The sequence below is a fragment of the Medicago sativa genome, chromosome 8, assembly GCF_051527215.1.
Source record: "Medicago sativa cultivar Bolivia chromosome 8, Bolivia_mono, whole genome shotgun sequence".
Lineage (NCBI taxonomy): Eukaryota > Viridiplantae > Streptophyta > Magnoliopsida > Fabales > Fabaceae > Medicago > Medicago sativa.
In genome coordinates, this window is record NC_140756.1 from 69,029,978 (window position 1) to 69,048,688 (window position 18,711).

Below are 18,711 nucleotides of genomic sequence, written 5' to 3' on the forward strand. Positions count from 1 at the left end.
TTGATCTTCAACCTCAAGTTCTCAATTCATCTTCGACCTCGAAGTTCTCGCTCTTCTTCAATATAAAAAACACTAATTTTATCATTTTAATAATTGTAATTGGTATATATTTTTTTACATAAATTAATAAAATAATGAGTTATATAACTAGTAAGGTTAATTATCTCACTAACAAAGTGTCTTTGATAAATCAACATGTATTAAGCCTAGTTAATTGTGATACGTCATCAAAGTCGAGTCACTTTGATTAAAAAAAATCTAATGACGGATCAAATTTAAAGTGATCTGTAATTACATGGTCATATTGAAAGAAAAAAAAAACTTTACAAAAATTAAAATTTTAAGTGTCTTACTTACGAGTGTTTTTGGGACACTCTTTGATTATTTTAAATTAAGAAATTATTTACTACAAAAGTCAAATACTTCAATTTAAAATACATTAAATACATAAATTTTCATGAAAACTTACCATCTAAGATCTTTAAAGAATACCCCGGAGATATTCATTAGCATTATTGAATCTAAATAACTCATATTTATATAAACCTTTTGCATAATTAGACAAAAAAAAAAATGTACATGTCAACAAGTTTTTCATTTGGGTGCACAAAATCCCCTTTGGTCAAAATCATGAAGGTAAAAAGAACACACATTCTAACACATTATTTTCAACAAACTCTTTGTAATTAGTTGAAATTTAAATGAATTTGAATTTCGCTAAATCATGTAGGCCCTTTATAAATTTAGTGGGATCAATTTCAATCAATTAAAGAAAATATGTTGAGAAATGTGTGTTATAATTTGTGTTATTAGCATAATTCAACAACTATATATAGAGATCCTTGTCATACCCCAATCCTCATCCAATCCAAAGAGTTTCTTATGCATCGATCATCACCAGTCTTTTGATATAGAAACAAGAATATCTTCTTTTAGGCTAAAATATGGTTTTAGTTCCTGTAAATATGTCTCGTTTTGGTTTTAGTCCCTGGTAAAAAAAATTGTTTTTGGTCCCTACAAAATTTTTTGTTTTTGAAAATAGTCCAAGGACTATTTTAAAAAACAAAAAAATTTGCGGGGACCTTTTTGAAAAACAAAATATTTTGCAGGGACCAAAAACTACAAAATGGGTTCAGTCATCATGTGTCACGTATGCAAATCATCATAAAAATGAGGTCAGAGACTATTTTAAGAAACAAAAAAATTTGCAAGGACCAAAAACAAATTTTTTTTTACCAAAGACTAAAACCAAAACGAGACATATTTACATGGACTAAAACCATATTTTAGCCCTTCTTTTATGAAATGGTTAGAATAGATGGAACCAATTTAAAGCAAAAGACTCAAATTACCCTCAGCTTTAATTTGAAGCATGTATATATTGGAGTATAACAACACAACTACTCTATCCGACAACCAACCCCACCATTGAAAAATAAAAAAGAAAATATAAAACATTTGCATGTCTTCGAGGCTTCAAATGAATAGATGTCTAGAAAAAGGACTTTGGTTTAATGTGTGTGATGGGGCCTCAGTTTTACTTCCTCCGTCCCGGAATAACTGACCCATTTTCTAAAAAAAAGTGTCCTAAAATAACCGACTCATTTCAATTTTCAATACAACTTTCATCATTTTCAATACAATATAACACTAAATAATACCACTTTTATCATTCCCAATACAATATATTCCACTTTTCCCTTCATTTATACACTTTTTTTAATCTGTGTGAAAAACCAAAGTAGGTCAATTATACCGAGACGGAGGGAGTACACTGCATTAGTGTGGTCTCCACGTACACTAAGGTATAATCAAGTGCTTTAGACTAGGATCCAAACTTTATTTTTATTCAAAGGAGGGATTAGACTTTTTAGAGGAACTCAATTCATTGACAAATGAAGATAATGATCGAGGGGTGTTCTTTATCCCCACATTCTTTTTCATGTTTGTGTTTCTTATCCCCACATTCTTTTTCATTTTTGACCTATGTTCAACATTCAATGATCTCCAATTCTAGCTACAAACCTTATTTTTGATTGATGGATACGTGGCCTCACATAATGTCTTTCCTTTATGGATTAATAGCACGCTATAGTATAAAGATTACTAAGAGTAATATTAACCATTACTATGATACACTTTTTAATCCCTCAAGAAAAAAAATAATATAATACATTTTTTAATAACTATTGATAAATATTTATTAAAAAAAATACTATTGATAAATATATAATTTTGGGCTTTCACATATTCTCTTTGTTGGATGTAATCTTATTCATGTATAGTCCAACATTAAATATGAAGATATCTCTAAGACGAATTATGAATAATTAAATTGATGGTTGATATTAAAGAGTCCAACATAATCTATCATATGTTAGACTATACGCCGCTGTCAAGTAGTGTGGTATACTCCTAACCCTAAGGCCAAATACTGATTTACAATTATGAAGATTTTTAGTAGTAAATTGTTATTTACTAAAAAGTAGATTGTCGTTAATTTTGGAGGTATCAAAATTGATTCTAGGAAGTGTAGAATTGATTTTAACAAGTAAAATTGATTGTGTCTCTTGAATTGATTCAACTTGAAATTAGATATACAATTTTTTATTGTTTAATTACCTTTTACGTTTAAATTTGTTGTTCAACTTGCTTTTTACATAAATGTTTCCAAACATACACTAAACAAGCTTGTTTTTGATTCTTTAAACAATTCACTCAAAATTAATTATTATCACTGCATAATCAAACATATACTTAAGCATTAACCGATTTATTGATGGGATATTGAAGTTTGACAAGAATGGAACCGGGTCAAAGAGGGGGTTCAGGAAAGTAGGAAACTGGTCTTTGTAACTTTCTTTTTGGTTGTACACGTTTGTCTCTATTTGAACTTTGGGAAGCTATTTACTAGTCCTTATAGACCATCATCATTCTTGGACCATTCATAGTTTCATATTGGATCTCTGGTATTTTATCAATTTCTTGTTCCAATAACAGATATTATTCCTTTTTTTTTTTAAAAAAAAAAATAGAGATATGATCATATTCTTCAAATTACTTCAATGATAGTAGATATTGATTTTTTTTTTTTACTCGTTAGTTTTCAAAAATAAGAATCATATTTTTACGACACTTGTTTTTTTTCACATCCATTGTTTCCTAGAAATACATGGAAATGACCAAAAAATTCAGCGGTAATGAACTACCGTTGAAAATTTACTTATAAGCCAACGGTAGTTAACTACCGCTGGAGTGTTTTTAGTCATTTCCATTTGTTTCTAGGAAACAATGGATGTGAGAAAAGCAATTGTCTATTTTTATTGACTCTTTTGCTTGGTCCTTCAGAACATTTATTTTCTTATGGGCCATGATCTTAATCGAGTCCATTATCTAAAGATTTGCTCAGTAGCCCCCTTGATTTGCTCATATGCCCTTCGGAATGCCAAAAATATATTTAGAGAGATTTACAAACCGATCAATTTTTTGTTATACCGGATCCTAACTCCCGTTCACTCAAGTTCCGGAGTTACAACCCGTTCTTCTTTTTGTTATATTACAGTCAACAGGTTATACTACACAACCCCTCATACACTCTATCTTCCATTTTATCACCTACACCAAAGTTCAATATATTTTTTTCTTTCAAAATCAAGTGTCTCGAATCGTCATCAAAGGATTACTAAAGGATTTCTACAGTCATTTGATATCAAAGAACATGGATAACATCTTTTGAACTGTTTAGATTGTTGATTCTCGTTTTTCTTTTTCTTTTTGCTGAACTGTTTTTTTTCTTCTTCTTTTCTTCAAGAGTTAAGACCCGAACCATGATCAGGTCCTAACTCCCGATTCATTTAGCACCCAATATGCATTTTTTTTTATTTCATTTTGTTGATATCTATATAGTTTATTGTAGTGCTATTGTTATATTTATAGTTATGGTTGAAACATCCTTTCAATCCAAATTTAAAAAATGTTGAAGTTTTCGTTGATGTGAAACCAAATATTGTTGTTGCGTTTCGTTGACATGAAACCAAACAATATCGAGGTTTCCGTTGATTTAAAATCAAATGTTGATTCTAAAAGGAACATTGTTAAGCCTGATGTTTATGAACTTGTTAATAATGAAGTTGCTACGTGAAGTGCTTTCTCACTGATGTGAAATATTAAGTTAGAAATGATTTGATTAATGGGGTTCATCATCAAGCTTCAACAGCTGAATTAACCTTAATTTATTGACAAATCCCGTCATGGTGGTGGACGATGATTGCCGAAGGTAGTCTACGGTTGTGAACGGGGTGGTGTGTACAAAAGAAACAAATGAATGGACATAAATTCAAGTAACGTGAATGTTCATTTAGGTTGTGTGCTTATTTGTTGAAATCAAATAAATGGTCACCGAGTAGATTAAATGTGAACACTCATTTAATAGAGTGCACAACCATCGATAGAAACATAGTTAGATGCTGGTGGGTTAAATGAGAGTGAGAAGGAACTTGTTGTTGACATGATACCAGGGTGACTTAAAAAAAGACAATGTAACGGTGATAAAAGCAAGTTTACAACGCGCGACAAAGATACAAGAAGTTCATAAGAATTGAAAGGTCAGAAATAACATTTGTTGAAATGTTTAGATGATCACAATTATGTTTACAAGTTTAGAATTGTCGGTGAGTCTATATTAAAAATATTTTTTGGGATTATTGTGAAGTTGTTTAATAGTTTAAATATGTTTTTGATCCAAATAAATATTCAAAAAAATTGTTTTAGACTCTAAGAAGTTTCTTCGACTTTTGATGCCCCAAAACTTTACATCACCACTTTTGGTCTATACTTTTAAGCCAACTCATGTGTATAATTTGAAATTTTGAATTATTTTTTTAGGAATGTTTAGAAATTATAAGAAACGCTCAAATTAGAATTTTTAACAAAAATGAATTAAATATGGATTTTTAAGTGAAAAAACATAAATTTTAATATTTAATTCACGCTTTGTTAAAAAAAAATTGCAAGAAAGAATTCTATAATGTACTAAATATGATTGTAGGAAAAAAAAAATTGAATGATCATACATATGAGATATCTTAAAAGCAGGAATAAAAAGTGATGATGTAAAACTTTTGAAGGACGAAAAATCAAAGAATTTTTTTAAAAAGGACTAAAATAAAAAGTTTGAATATTTATAGGGATAAAAAGTATATTTGACTCAAGAATTAAATAGAAAAAAAAAAATATAAGTTAAAGCCTATTTGACTAAACGGGTACCGAAAACATAGAAGCTTTCCCAGGTTGTTGAAAGCAGATGAACTGTTCTAGTTGTACACATGAATGCTCCATAACATTATGATTGAATTGGAAATAGGAGCTGCATTTAATTACGGCCATAAAAAACATCAAAATCTCCAAAACTTTATTTATTTTGCATAGTTGAGTAGGTTACCATGAATAAAACTAAGCCACATGTGACTTTGAATTGCATAACTAGCTTATTGTAAAAGCAATGTCTCCAATAGATTATAGACCAGCATGCTGAGAAATCTGAACAATATTGATGACCTACCTTATGAAAATTTGTATTCAACTTGTGCACTCTTTTCATTATAATTTTTTATTATAAAAATGGTCAAACCAAATCCAACTTAATAAAAACATTATTACAAGTTTTCTCTTTATAAACTTCTAGCAAATGTTACTTGAGTGCTTCATTAGGTGAAATCTTGTAGAGAATGAAAGCTATGGCATTGAAGTGTTATAACATTTTGGTCCTTATATTTTTGGTTTTGAATGTGAGCTTTTATGGAAATGTTGTACTAGCTCAAAAAAATGGCTTAGGAGCTTCTTTCATCTTTGGGGACTCTTTGGTGGATGCAGGAAACAATAACTATCTTTCAACTCTTTCTAAGGCAAACATTCCTCCCAATGGAATTGATTTTAAAGCCTCTGGTGGAAATCCTACTGGCCGTTACACCAATGGAAGAACCATTGGTGATTTAGTAGGTAATTTTGTTTTCTTTGTTTCTACTAATTCGGATTTTCCATAGTTATACAATCAAATCTCAATAGTTAAATCGAGCTACCGTCTAACAGTTGAGATTTTGTCCCCATAAACATAGCTCAGTTGGCAGGGACATGCATTGTTATATGCAGGGGCCGGGGTTCGAACCCCGGACACCCCACTTATTCACTTTAAAAAAGGTGAATTCTAGCCACTAGAGTACTTGACAAAAAAAAACAGTCGAGATTTGGTTGGACCGACCATAGTTAATTTTAGTTGATTTTATGTGAACTCGAATCTTATGTAGTCATGCAACCAATCAAACCATTCGTATATCGTCTTTTTTTCCCGACAAAAGAAGGAATGATGTAAAAATAATATGCTAAAAACATTTTTATTCTCTTTTCTAATTATCTATGTTTTTTTTAGGAGAGGAATTGGGACAACCAAATTATGCTGTCCCATTTCTAGCACCAAATGCAACTGGGAAATCAATACTTTATGGAGTTAATTATGCCTCAGGAGGAGGAGGAATTCTGAATGCAACTGGAAGAATATTTGTTAGTATTTCAAAGTCCCTTGTTCCTATTTCTTAATCATTCATTATGTATAATGAAAATTATATTTGTTCCATGACATGTAATGGATTATTACATTTTCAGGTGAATAGGATAGGAATGGATATTCAAATAGATTACTTCACCATAACAAGAAAACAAATTGACAAACTTCTAGGTCAATCAAAAGCAAGAGATTTCATAATGAAGAAATCAATTTTCTCCATCACTGTTGGGGCCAATGATTTTCTCAACAATTATCTTCTTCCAGTTCTTTCTGTCGGAGCCAGAATTTCTCAAAGCCCAGATGCTTTCGTAGACGATATGATTAATCATTTCAGGGGCCAACTAACGGTACACATCTAACCTTATTCTTAATCTAAATCTAACTCTAGTTCGAGTTTTGGTGGGAACTAGACTTTATTTATCTTTCGGTCAAACGGTAACATTAATTTGTGTGTTTTAATGACAGAGACTTTACAAAATGGATGCTAGAAAATTTGTTATAGGTAACGTTGGGCCAATAGGATGTATACCTTACCAAAAGACTATCAATCAATTGAATGAAGATGAATGTGTGGATTTAGCTAACAAACTTGCAATTCAATACAATGGTCGATTGAAAGATATGCTTGCTGAGCTAAATGACAATCTCCCTGGAGCAACATTTGTCCTTGCAAATGTCTATGATTTAGTGATGGAACTCATTAAAAATTATGATAAATATGGTAAATAAAAACAAAATTACATAGAATATTCTACACAAGTACATATGTATAGAATTATGGTGAGTTCGACAAAATTACAGTGACATGGTAATTTTGTTCAAACTTCAACTGTAATTCTGACAAATTCATCGTCAATCTTAACATGCAGCAGATCGCCTTTTATTTTACTGTGATATATACTAATTTATTTGAAATTGTGTAGGATTTACAACATCAAGTAGAGCATGCTGTGGAAATGGGGGGCAATTTGCAGGGATAATTCCATGTGGACCAACTTCAAGTATATGCAATGATAGGTACAAGCATGTGTTTTGGGATCCATACCATCCAAGTGAAGCTGCCAACATAATCATCGCCAAGCAGCTACTCGATGGAGACAAGAGATACATATCTCCTGTCAATCTTAGGCAACTTCGGGATCTTTAATTAATCTGTTTTCAATTTCTTGTTTGTTTTACACAATTCCATACACACGTTTTTCCCTTTTGTTTTTGATTCTATGATTACTTAATTGTATTTGTCTACAATTATGTTGTGGCTACATCATTTTATTTACTTCAATTAACATATATATACATGTAAGTTTTCCCCTTTTCTTTTAAGTATAGAGTGAAATGTATTTTGAGTTTTTGAGAAGAAAAAGAATCTTGAACTCAGTTTGTTTTTGTTGCTTGAAGAAATTCAACTAAAAGTTGAGTTTTTTATCCAACGTGTGGATCCACCGTATCATCATTTCAAAAACGTGCAAATGTCAATGATTTTGAAGAACAATATCAATATGTACGTTGTCCAACAAAATAATTACAAAGACATTATTTCATACCAGATAGACAATTTATTAGGGACCAAAATGGCCCAAATTACCAGCACACCAAAGGACAATGCATAAGAGGCTGAGCCATTATACACAGCTCAGTCCTAAATGACATAATATAAGGTTTAATCATGTTAACGATTATGAGCTTCCCCTAGTTATGCAGGCACGTAATGTTCCAGTTAAGGTCGCATTTAATTCATCGCTGCCTGCTGGTCCCGTGACATCCATCTAACGTTGTACTACAATCTCTAACGCATGTAAAATGTATCCATCATCCAAAGTGCACATTGGAGTACTATACAACTCAAAGATATTCATCAAGTTGAAGGAAATTAATTATTTAGAATTCAATCTTCTATATAAATTTGTTGAAAATGAAATAGTTTTGCCTTTTCAAGTGCATAAAAACATAACTTTAGTACTCCCTCCGTTTCAAAATGACTGTCGCTTTAGCAAAAAAAATTTGTTTCAAAATGAATGTCGCTTTCAGTTTCCAATACAATAATAACTTTTTCTTTTCAATTATACCATCCAATTAATATTGTGCACACTACTTCCAAAGTATTACTTTTAAAACTAACCAATAGTTAATAAGGATAATTTGGTAAAATAATCATTCTCTTTCTTTTAATCATTGCATTACTTAATATGTGTGTAAACATCTAAAACGACACTCATTTTAAAACGGAGGGAGTAATATAAAACTCTCATTTAAGATTTTCTTTTTTTTGGTCCATAGACTAAATGGTAAAGATCGCCGAAACTCACAAACTACAACGTCTTGGGTTCAAACTCTGATGAAGGCGTCCAACCTAACAGTTTTAACATTACCAGTTGAGCTAAACTTTATAGACATTTTTATTACTCCCTCCGTTTCAAAATGAGTGTCGCTTTAGCCAAAAAAATTTGTTTCAAAATGAATGTCGCTTTCAGTTTCCAATGCAATAATAACTTTTTCTTTTCAATTGTACCCTCCAATCAATACTCTGCACACTACTTCCAAAGTATTACTTTTAAAACTAACCAATAGTTAATAAGGATAATTTGGTAAAATAACCATTCTCTTTCTTTTAATCATTGCATTTCTTAATATGTGTGTAAACACCTAAAACGACACTCATTTTGAAACGGAGGGAGTAAATAAGAACTATGACTATTCCTTTCAACAAAAAACAAGAGGCCTTTGCAGAAAAGGGAAAAAAACAATTATGAAAGGCCTACAGCCAAACTTTGATTACTTATTACTAGAAGCGAAGGCCGGTCAAAAGAAAACTTTGGTCTAACAAATGAAAGTTAGTTACTCACTGTTGGAACATATACAACTTGCAGTAATGAGTAAGTATCCCACAAGGTTACATTATCATTACTCTTTGACAATGAAGGAAAGTGGGTAGAAAAATCAAAATCATTTAGCACATGAGACAACACTAACATATTTTCCCTTTAATTTGAAATAAAATTACTAAACATACATTATTAATTTGTTCTCTAGGATAACAAACATGGTGGCATTTAGGGTGGGGAAGGGAAAGATTTTTCCACTATGGGAAAATAGATTTTGACCATTAGATTTAAGATCTTATCATAGTCTTTCCACATTACATTTTTTACCACTTTGTCTTCAAGCTCTCAACATGCAAACAACCCAGAAAATATTTTGGATACTTCATGACACTTTAACAGCTTCACACAAATATTTCATAACTTCCTAACTCAAAATTACGCTCCACATCAAAATCATTCACAGCAGTTAAATCTAAGCAAAAACAACTAAAATTAAATTGAAAAAAATAAATAAATAAGAAAAAGGAGTTCACGAAGAGGATGAATTAGAACAACAACAACAAATGGATAAACCAAGTTTTAAAACACATATTTTACAGTCTCTCAATTACAGTCTCTCAATACTAATCTCATTTCCTTCTCCTTCCTCATTTTAAATCTCGTTTTCCACTTTACCTTCAACAACAACAACAACAACAACAATGGATTTTTGTGTCCTATTTGTTAATTTTATCATAGTTTCTGTCACCGGTTGAAAGTCAAAACTGAAATCAATTAAAACTCATGTTTCACAATAGTCTAACTGCAACTCCACTCAAAGTATATCCATTAATGATTTCTCTAATCCAATTTGATTGAGATAACAAAGGAAGGGAATGAAATTGAAAAACCATAATTAATAATTTCCTGATTTTCCTAACTAAAAGATCTGGGTATTAAGTAGACGTGATTGTTGGAATCATGTTTCTGGAAAAAGGCACACACATAAATGGGGATAATGGTATAGTAGAAGAAAGTGGAAAAAAATATAGTGTGGAGAGACCATGATAAAGATCAATATTCCTCTTATATCTAATGGTCAAAACTTACTTTCCCATGGTGGGAAAATCTTTCCCTTACCCATCCTAAATGCCACCAACAAACATAAGTCAGAAACTGCTCCCCCTTTTCTTTATGAATCATAATATATTGTAGTAAGTATTATAAACTTAGCATAACAACCTCTAATAGGTCTGTTTTGCCATAACTTCGATATCTTTGCTGGGATCCTAATCCATTTTTTAAGGTTAAATTGAAAGACCAAATAGAATTAATCAAAGAGATTAGTCATAAAACACCATTAATTAATTAATCCAGTAAACATACACATGACAAGAGGATTTCAAGAGAAACATAAACAAAACAAAACCAAGAGTCATAGGTGTACTACTACTACTACTATCTATGGTGATAAATTATACCCAAATTCCATTACACACCAAAACCTAGACTTGACTTGAACTAACAGATCATTACCTTCCATGAAAACCAAAACATAAGATCCAAAAAGTAAAAAATAAAATAAAAATGAGTTCATTTGAGACCATTTACTGGTGTTGAAATAGCAAGTCCAGGCCAAGAGAAACAATCACCACCACCAACAAAACCACCTTCACCACCTTCTAACTGCCACGTGTTTCCAACAACACCAGAAGACACAACAGGAACACCAATGTTTGATCCATCCACCATTCCTGGAAAAGCCCAACCTGTTCTCCCAATCCCAAAGCCCATTTCTTCAAGCCCATGTCCAAGCCCAAGCCCAAATCCACCTAATGCCAGAAACCCAGAGTTTTGATTGTTGTTGTTGTTCAGCAATGAAGTGAAGCTTCCACAAACACTCATATTCTGCTTCCCATCACCGTCAATACCGCCGGAAAATGGAAAAGACCCTCCTCCTTGGACGGCGGAGATGGGTGTCATTGCTTGATAGTGGTGGTGCTCCGGCGCCGCTGAAGTCACGGCAGAGGAAGAAGATGAGGAAGTGACAGCAACATGCTGAGTACGAGAGCGTTTGGCGTTTTTTCTGGTACCACCGCCGACGGGGATGTCACGGAGGGTACCACCGTGAGTCCAGTAGCGGCGACAAGCTTTGCAGAAATGACGTGGCTGAGAGTAGTTGTAGTTGTTGTAGTAACAAAACTTAGTGTTGGTTGAATCACAACGTGGACATGGGAGATTCTCTTGCTCCGGTGCCGGTGCACCGGGGCGGATTTGAGGTTTTGTTGATCGGCGGCTTTCACCGGAGTCCGAAGATGTCATTGTTTAGAGAGTGAGAAAACAGATAAGTGTTTGTTTTTTGAGTTTATAGAAAGTGAAGTGTAAAATGTAAGTAATGAAAGTAAGGTTTTATGAGTTGGTATGGAATAAGAAGAATAAGAAGGAGTGTAATGAGTAATTTGTAGGGTAAGGTAATGGTTTGAGTGTGTGGGGTAATAGAGAAGGGTGGGTTTTATTTTTATGGGAAACAAGATAGAGAAGAGAAGGAAAGTAAAGAGAGTGCAGAGAGAATATTTGTGTATGGTGATAGGAGAGACATATTCTGAGGCTTATATGAGATGAGACAGAGTGGGTTCAGCTTTAGTACATTGTACAGTATGCTGTGTTCTGTTAAGCACGACATTTCAGTCGGCTATTAGGGCTGCGCCTCCTGCAATTCCCTCTTCCAATCAATTTTGTTTCCATTCTTTTGTTTTTACTATATTTTTCTCATACTACCAAGCGATAAAAGTGATTGGCTTTTGGGACACTCCAAATAAACTAGGGTACATTATTTAAGTACTAGCATTGATAATTCCACAATTAATTATTAGCGGAAGTATAAATCAAAGGAGTTGGTTTGGAAGCGATGTACCAGTGTGTTCTTCTCTAAGTCTCAACTTGAATATCTCATCTGTAAATATTTATGATGGAAAAATTTATACAAAGTTTTGTTTTCTAACTTCAATCAAATTTTTGTTAGTAGATGATGAGACTGATCTTTTAAATTAATAGATATATTTGATTAGAAGTCAAGTTTTCCGATAAATTAGTCAAAGTATAATCTTGTTTGATATCACAATGTTGGATTGTTTTTAGAATTGTGTACCTCTATACGTATTTAATTTGAATTAGTTCCAACAATTTTTATATCGGATCACTCTATGTAAAGTTTTACTCTAACTTCAATTGAATCTACAATAATAAACTTTGGGATTTATCTTCTAAAGTAAAATTTGTCAAGGTATAATCTCATTTGATATTTCCAGCCACTTAGATGCATGCATTTACCTTTGAGATAATTATGCATAACTAACCCGACAAGTAGATTAGAATTAGCTCTTCTTCCTAGTGATCATAGTCAGGTTTTAAATGTATTTTATGCATATATTCGATTCCCCTGTCTTTTCCTCATACAATTATCTGCTTTGACAGAGGGAGCTTATAGACCGTAGGGTGTTTGGTAATGGGATTTCCCATGCATCGAATTACGATCTTTGTTGTTATCCTAAACATTATTTTATTATTCTAAACAACTATGGATGGATAATGTCACACTCTAGTCTTTTCACCTTACTCTATTTTTCTCTCTAATTAGGCCAACATAATTCAACTCATATTATGCACATGTAAAAAGAATATACACTGCCAATACAAACAAAAGAAAATCATATGAAATGTCATTGTTAGTAGACATTAGTCACTGTACCAAATCAGAGTATTCCAAACCTAACTTTGAATTGGATTTATACGAACCAGGATTCCCTGCTGTAAAAGCAGCATGCTGTTTCACACTATAGGGAATCCTGATCATTGATTTGTGATCCAACGGTTCAGATTAAAAAATCGATTTTACAGCGTAAAACAATCTCAGCCGTCGATTAGAGATAGTATGGCCAAAATCCGTTACATCGTCCTACTGTAACAACACCGAATCCAGATCTGATTTATACACACCAATAAAATAAGGGTCATGTTAACTTGTGCCCTTAGGGCACAAATTAAGAAACTAAAAATAGAATTAAAAGACAACTTTTGCATTGAAAATATAAAGTTTTAGACTTTTAATACAATGAATGTACAATTTTCAAGAAAATTTTTCTATATTTAGTTTTTAAACTTGTGCCCCAAGGGAACAAGTTAACATTTCCCATAAAATAAGGATAGATTGAGTGGGGGATACATATGCAATGCAAACTAAGACCATGTACAATGGTTAAAACCATTTAACAACACTCAACACTCACTTTTTCAATTCCCAACACTCCACATCATTTTTTCTCTCTTAATTCAACAGTCATTCAACTTTTACCCTCTCCAATGGTTTTTTATTCAACACTCTACCCCGCCACTTTTATTTCTTATTCTTATTTAATTTTATATTTTTGTTTTATAATTACATAAAATTACAATTATCGATTATAATTAAATTAAAATTAAAAAAACACTTAAGAATTTTTTTTTTGTAAAAACAAAATTTATTTAAATAATTTATTTATATTTTCTTAACTTAAAATGCAATACAAGAAACTAAACACGCGGCACAAAAATAGCTTAAAATGCAAGACAACAAACAAGCACACAACACACAGGTAATTTATTTAGTACGATACAAATCATGTTGGTTGGGATATTGATTTGGGTTTTGAGGACGTTGGTTGGGAAATTGATTTGGGTTTTGATAATTGTTGGGATTTTGGTAGCTAAATGGGTAATCAGAAAAATTTTGGGTGTTGAATTGATTATTATTGGGATCCATTTCACTAAATAAAGACTAGAACTTCAAAAGAAAAGCTAAGAGAAAGCTAATAATAAGATTAAGAGAGTGAAAAACTTGGTTTTTTTCTGTATCCAAATCAAATGATCCAAGTCTTTATTTATAGAGCAAAAAAAAATTATGAATTTTGGTAAAAAAAAAATAAAAAAAAATTATTTGCAATGAAATAATTGAGTCCAAATTATTAAGAAGATAAAAATCCAAGCAGCCAATCGTAATCTGCCAAGCGTCCCAGCTTTATCCATTTATCTTTCTCTCTCCGCGTTCCCTGACGTCTTACTCTCTCTGTCGACGAGTGCATATCACGCGCCTGCTTTGCCCAACGAAAACGTGCCACGTGGCCTGGCGGGACAGAATTCAACATGTTTAATTGCTTCATCACCTCTTTCATCCACATCATCTTTCCCCTCAATTTCAACATGCACTTGCAATGGTTCAACATGTTTAAAGTTGCTTTCAATAGGTCCATTGCACTTGGTCTAAGAGAAGTTTGGTTTGGTTTTCGAATTGGTCACTAGCTAGAAGACAAGTAAAAAATTGAGAAAGAAAAGAGTAAGGATCTTTCCATTCATAAAAATAAATGGAGTAGAGATTATCTAACAACAATGAATTTCAACATCAATTATTTTTAGGTATAATTATGTCATCATCTTTTTAGATTGAAAAAATAGAAAAGATCCAAAATGGAGAGGATCCTAAATCGAAAGAAAAAAATGATAATTTAAACTAGAAAAAGATATGTGTTTGATATGTTTTTTTTTTGAGATGTGTTTGATATATTTAAAAGTAAATACTTGACACATCCACACAAGATATAAGATCATAAGATGAACTTTTATGGTATTGAATGATCGTTGGTCTTATGTGGAGAAAAGACTATTTTGATATGTTTTATCATGTAACTTACTTCTAGTTTGTTCCGTCCGTAAAACAGTTTTACTAATCAAATATTATTCAGCTGAAGTTGTCAATTTGTCATGCATTGGCCTTCATTTTTTAATAGAATAAACACACCCTTGCATAATTTTTTTTTAAGTCAGGTTCACAAATTTTTTAAAACCTCTTAAAAATAACAAGTTAGAAGTATAAAAATTTCATTTTTAATACTAAATTTCTACCTTTATATTCCAAAAACTCTTTCGAAAATCTTAATAACATTCGATTGAGGTAAATATAAATAATTTTATACTATCTCCAGTCATTACTATAAGCAAAAAACTACTCTTTAAATTTAAATAATGTAACTAGTCTATAATAGTCACTTATTTATATACTCCCTCCGTCCCTTAATGTAACCACCCATTTGATTTTATTTTTGTCCCTAAATGTAACCCCCTTTTCAAATTACTAGATGCATTTATTACTTTTTTCCTAAAGATACCCCTAATTAATACTACTAACTTGTCTTGAAATATGAATAGTCAAATTTAATACACATACAAACAAAGGACAATTTGGTAATATTAATACACAAAACAGACACATTAATTACACTGACAACTTTTCTTAAGAAATGTGAAAAATGCAAAGGGGGGTTACATTAAGGGACGGAGGGAGTATGTGACTAAGGACGGAAGATTAATGTTTGTTTTTTTGGCACAAGTTTAAAAGCTAAGTATATAAATATAATTTTGGAAATCGTGCATTCAATATCTCGAAAGCTTAAAAACTTATTTTTTCAATACGAAACTTATGTTTTAATTCTTTTTTTAAATCCTTAACTTGTGTCATTAGGGCACAAGTTAGCATCACCTTTTTTTTTTTTTTTTTTAAGTTGGAAGGTTGGTTTTACCTTAGACTACGGCATCATTCTTAATCCTAAATTTTTCATCACATTAGCAATAGGTGGTGGGTGGGAGGAGGGACAGGATAATGAGTATGTGTCGGGCAGCGTGGGGGGCAATAATTGGATAACCCCTCCATCTCCCTCTCCCTCTGATTTAGGACGCGTCATGTCCGCATCAGATTCCTCTTCCGTACTCTCTCTCTCTTTCTATCTTCCACCGGATTTTACGCTGCACTGTAGTCACTACAAAACACCGTAACTTAAGGTTAAACCTCACACCTACACCGTTTGATACTGATCCTACGGTGTTGTTTCTTGTACTGTAGGGTCTATCAGCTTGTGAGACACTTGTCAGAGACAGACCGGTGGTTGTCGGACGCATGCGCCCTCAAAAATTGATCTCCGATAATCATGGGTCACTTTCAATCACTTACTTGAAACCAAAAACTTGTTAAGCTTGCTCTGTTTCGTTTCAGAGTTGGAACCTATCTTCTCTTTTTGGCTTGTTCTGCGTGTTTGCATTATTCCAATGTTCCTTCATTCATTCAGCATGATCAATGTGAATTGGAACTTCGCGTGGAATATTATTAGTGCTGCTGGGATTTTTAAAAATCATTCAAGATGAAAAGGAAGTTTCCTTTACTAATTTAATGGAATCATTCCTACTACTGCCCGCAGGTGTTTGTTTGTGGAGTTTCAAAGTTGAAGTCTCAAAACAAAAGGGAAGCACTTGGGTGACATAATGTCACCGTGACATTAAATCTGTGTCACACAACACACATTGTCACACAACATCTGGGCCACACAATACATACAACACATCTGGGCCACACAACACAACACCTTTGTGTGGCCCAGATTTAGGCTATGTTTGGAACAGCAGAAACAAGTAGGAAAGAAATAACAGAGGAAAGAAAGTTTATCGGAAAACGTGTTTCCCTAGTTTGGTTGCTTTGTTACTGTGGATAGAAAGGATCATTTTGGTGGGGGTCCACGTTCTAAAACTTTCCACTCAAAGCCGGGAAGAAAGCTTGGGGAATGGGTTGCACAATTGGAAAATTACAATATTGCCAATATTTGAATAAAAAAATTCCAATGTGCTTGTTTTCTCACTTGTGACTTTGGTTTTAGGCATTTTACTTTTATTGCTACTATATTTGTATATGCAATATAATACCGTTTTATTATTTGTTTTTTTAGGGGTTATTATTTGTTTTTTTATTAATATATATTACTTTATACTCCCTCCGTCCCTTGATGTAACCCCCATTTGTATTTTTCACATTTCTTAAGAAAAGTTGTCAGTGTAATTAATGTGTCTGTTTTGTGTATTAATATACCAAATTGTCCTTTGTTTGTATGTGTATTAAATTTGACTATTTATATTTCAAAACAAGTTAGTAGTATTAATTAGGGGTATGTTTAGGAAAAAAGTAATAAATGCATCTAGTAATTTGAAAAGGGGGTTACATTTAGGGACAAAAATAAAATCAAATGGGTGGTTACATTAAGGGACGGAGTGAGTATATATATAATATTCAATTTTTAATGTAAGGGTATTTATGTCATTTTAATAAATATAGATCTATCTTTCCTTTGCTTTTCTTTCCACTTTCTTTGATATCAAACAGTTAAATAATCATCTCACTTTCCATTCACTTTATACTCTTTTTCATTCCTTCAACAATCTTTCCTTATACTATCTTTCCTTTCACTTTCTTTCATCTTCCAAACAAACCCTTAATGTCACGGTGACATTATATCACCCAAGGGATTCCTAGAAAGAAAAAAAATTGAGGAAAGGAATCATAGAAAAAATAATGGTCTTGCTAACAAGTGCCCTAAGGGTATTGTTTAAGGAACCCGCAAAAAGAAACTATGTCTTGAAAATACAAGTCCAACACATGTTAAAGTCATAACCGTACAATTTTCAATGCAAAAGTTGCTACTTTTAGATGCTTAAACATTGCCCTTAGGGCACTTGTTAGCATTTTCCAAAAAATAAAAGGGTCATACAAAGTAATCAAAGAAAAAATAAAGTTAACTTGTGTCATAAGGACCCATTAAGCAATCTAAAAATAGAAATATTATCTTAATACTCGTGTATTTAATTAATTAAAAGTTAAAAAATTAAATTTAAAGTACGAATTCTATCAAAATATTTTTACATTTGACTTACTCCCTCCGGTCCTATTTATAAGAAACATTTAACTTTTTTGATTCATTGCATAAATGATGTATTTGGTCTATATTATAGACTAAATACATCAATTACTCAATGAATCTAAAAAGTCAACTTTTTCTTATAAATAGGACCGGGAGGAGTATTAACTTATGCCTTAAAAGCATAAGTTAGCATTTCCCAAAATAAAATTACTTCTCCAATCCTTGATTACAATTATTTATTGAGTATGGTTTAAATGCAATTTTAATCCTCAAATTCCTAGTCCCTTTAAGGTTACCCCTAAACTAAACCTCATACTTACACAGTTTGATAGTGATCCTACTGTATCAAGGGTAAGAGACTTGTCAAAGACAGACAGGTGGTTGTTGGGTGTAAGTTGTGGAGAAAACGCATGTACCCTAAAAAAATAAGAGAAATGATTTTTGTACAACCATTTTTTTTACAATTTTTTAACAACTTTCTCCTTTATACTCATTATATTTTTACTTTCTTAATCTATTGCTTTGGTTGTTGTGTCAAAAAATATTATATAAATAGTTGTTCAAATAACACAACTCAATCAAT

The 18,711-nt window shown here is 32.0% G+C and overlaps 2 protein-coding genes across 2 annotated transcripts; one reads left to right on the plus strand and one right to left on the minus strand.

The window, feature by feature from the left end:
• The first annotated feature begins 5,699 nt into the window (after positions 1-5,699).
• Positions 5,700-7,922, plus strand: LOC146900934 (GDSL esterase/lipase At2g23540-like). The gene is made up of 5 exons (XM_085732608.1): positions 5,700-5,997; positions 6,425-6,555; positions 6,658-6,906; positions 7,025-7,280; positions 7,483-7,922. Exons 1-5 carry the CDS (start codon positions 5,727-5,729, stop codon positions 7,704-7,706), a joined length of 1,131 nt encoding a protein of 376 aa, XP_085588734.1. The 5' UTR covers positions 5,700-5,726; the 3' UTR covers positions 7,707-7,922.
• A 2,781-nt stretch (positions 7,923-10,703) lies between these two features.
• Positions 10,704-12,172, minus strand: LOC146900935 (dof zinc finger protein DOF3.4-like). The gene has a single exon (XM_085732610.1). The coding sequence runs from the start codon at positions 11,680-11,682 to the stop codon at positions 10,954-10,956; it is 729 nt and encodes a 242-aa protein (XP_085588736.1). The 5' UTR covers positions 11,683-12,172; the 3' UTR covers positions 10,704-10,953.
• Positions 12,173-18,711: the final 6,539 nt, after the last annotated feature.

Coding starts and splice junctions, on each gene's coding strand:
- LOC146900935 (XM_085732610.1), bottom strand. CDS start 11,682: ATGACATCTTCGGACTCCGGTGAAAGCCGCCGATCAACAAAACCTCAA.
- LOC146900934 (XM_085732608.1), top strand. CDS start 5,727: ATGAAAGCTATGGCATTGAAGTGTTATAACATTTTGGTCCTTATATTT. Junction 5,998..6,424: donor AACCATTGGTGATTTAGTAG/GTAATTTTGTTT, acceptor TGTTTTTTTTAG/GAGAGGAATTGGGACAACCA. Junction 6,556..6,657: donor ATGCAACTGGAAGAATATTT/GTTAGTATTTCA, acceptor TTACATTTTCAG/GTGAATAGGATAGGAATGGA.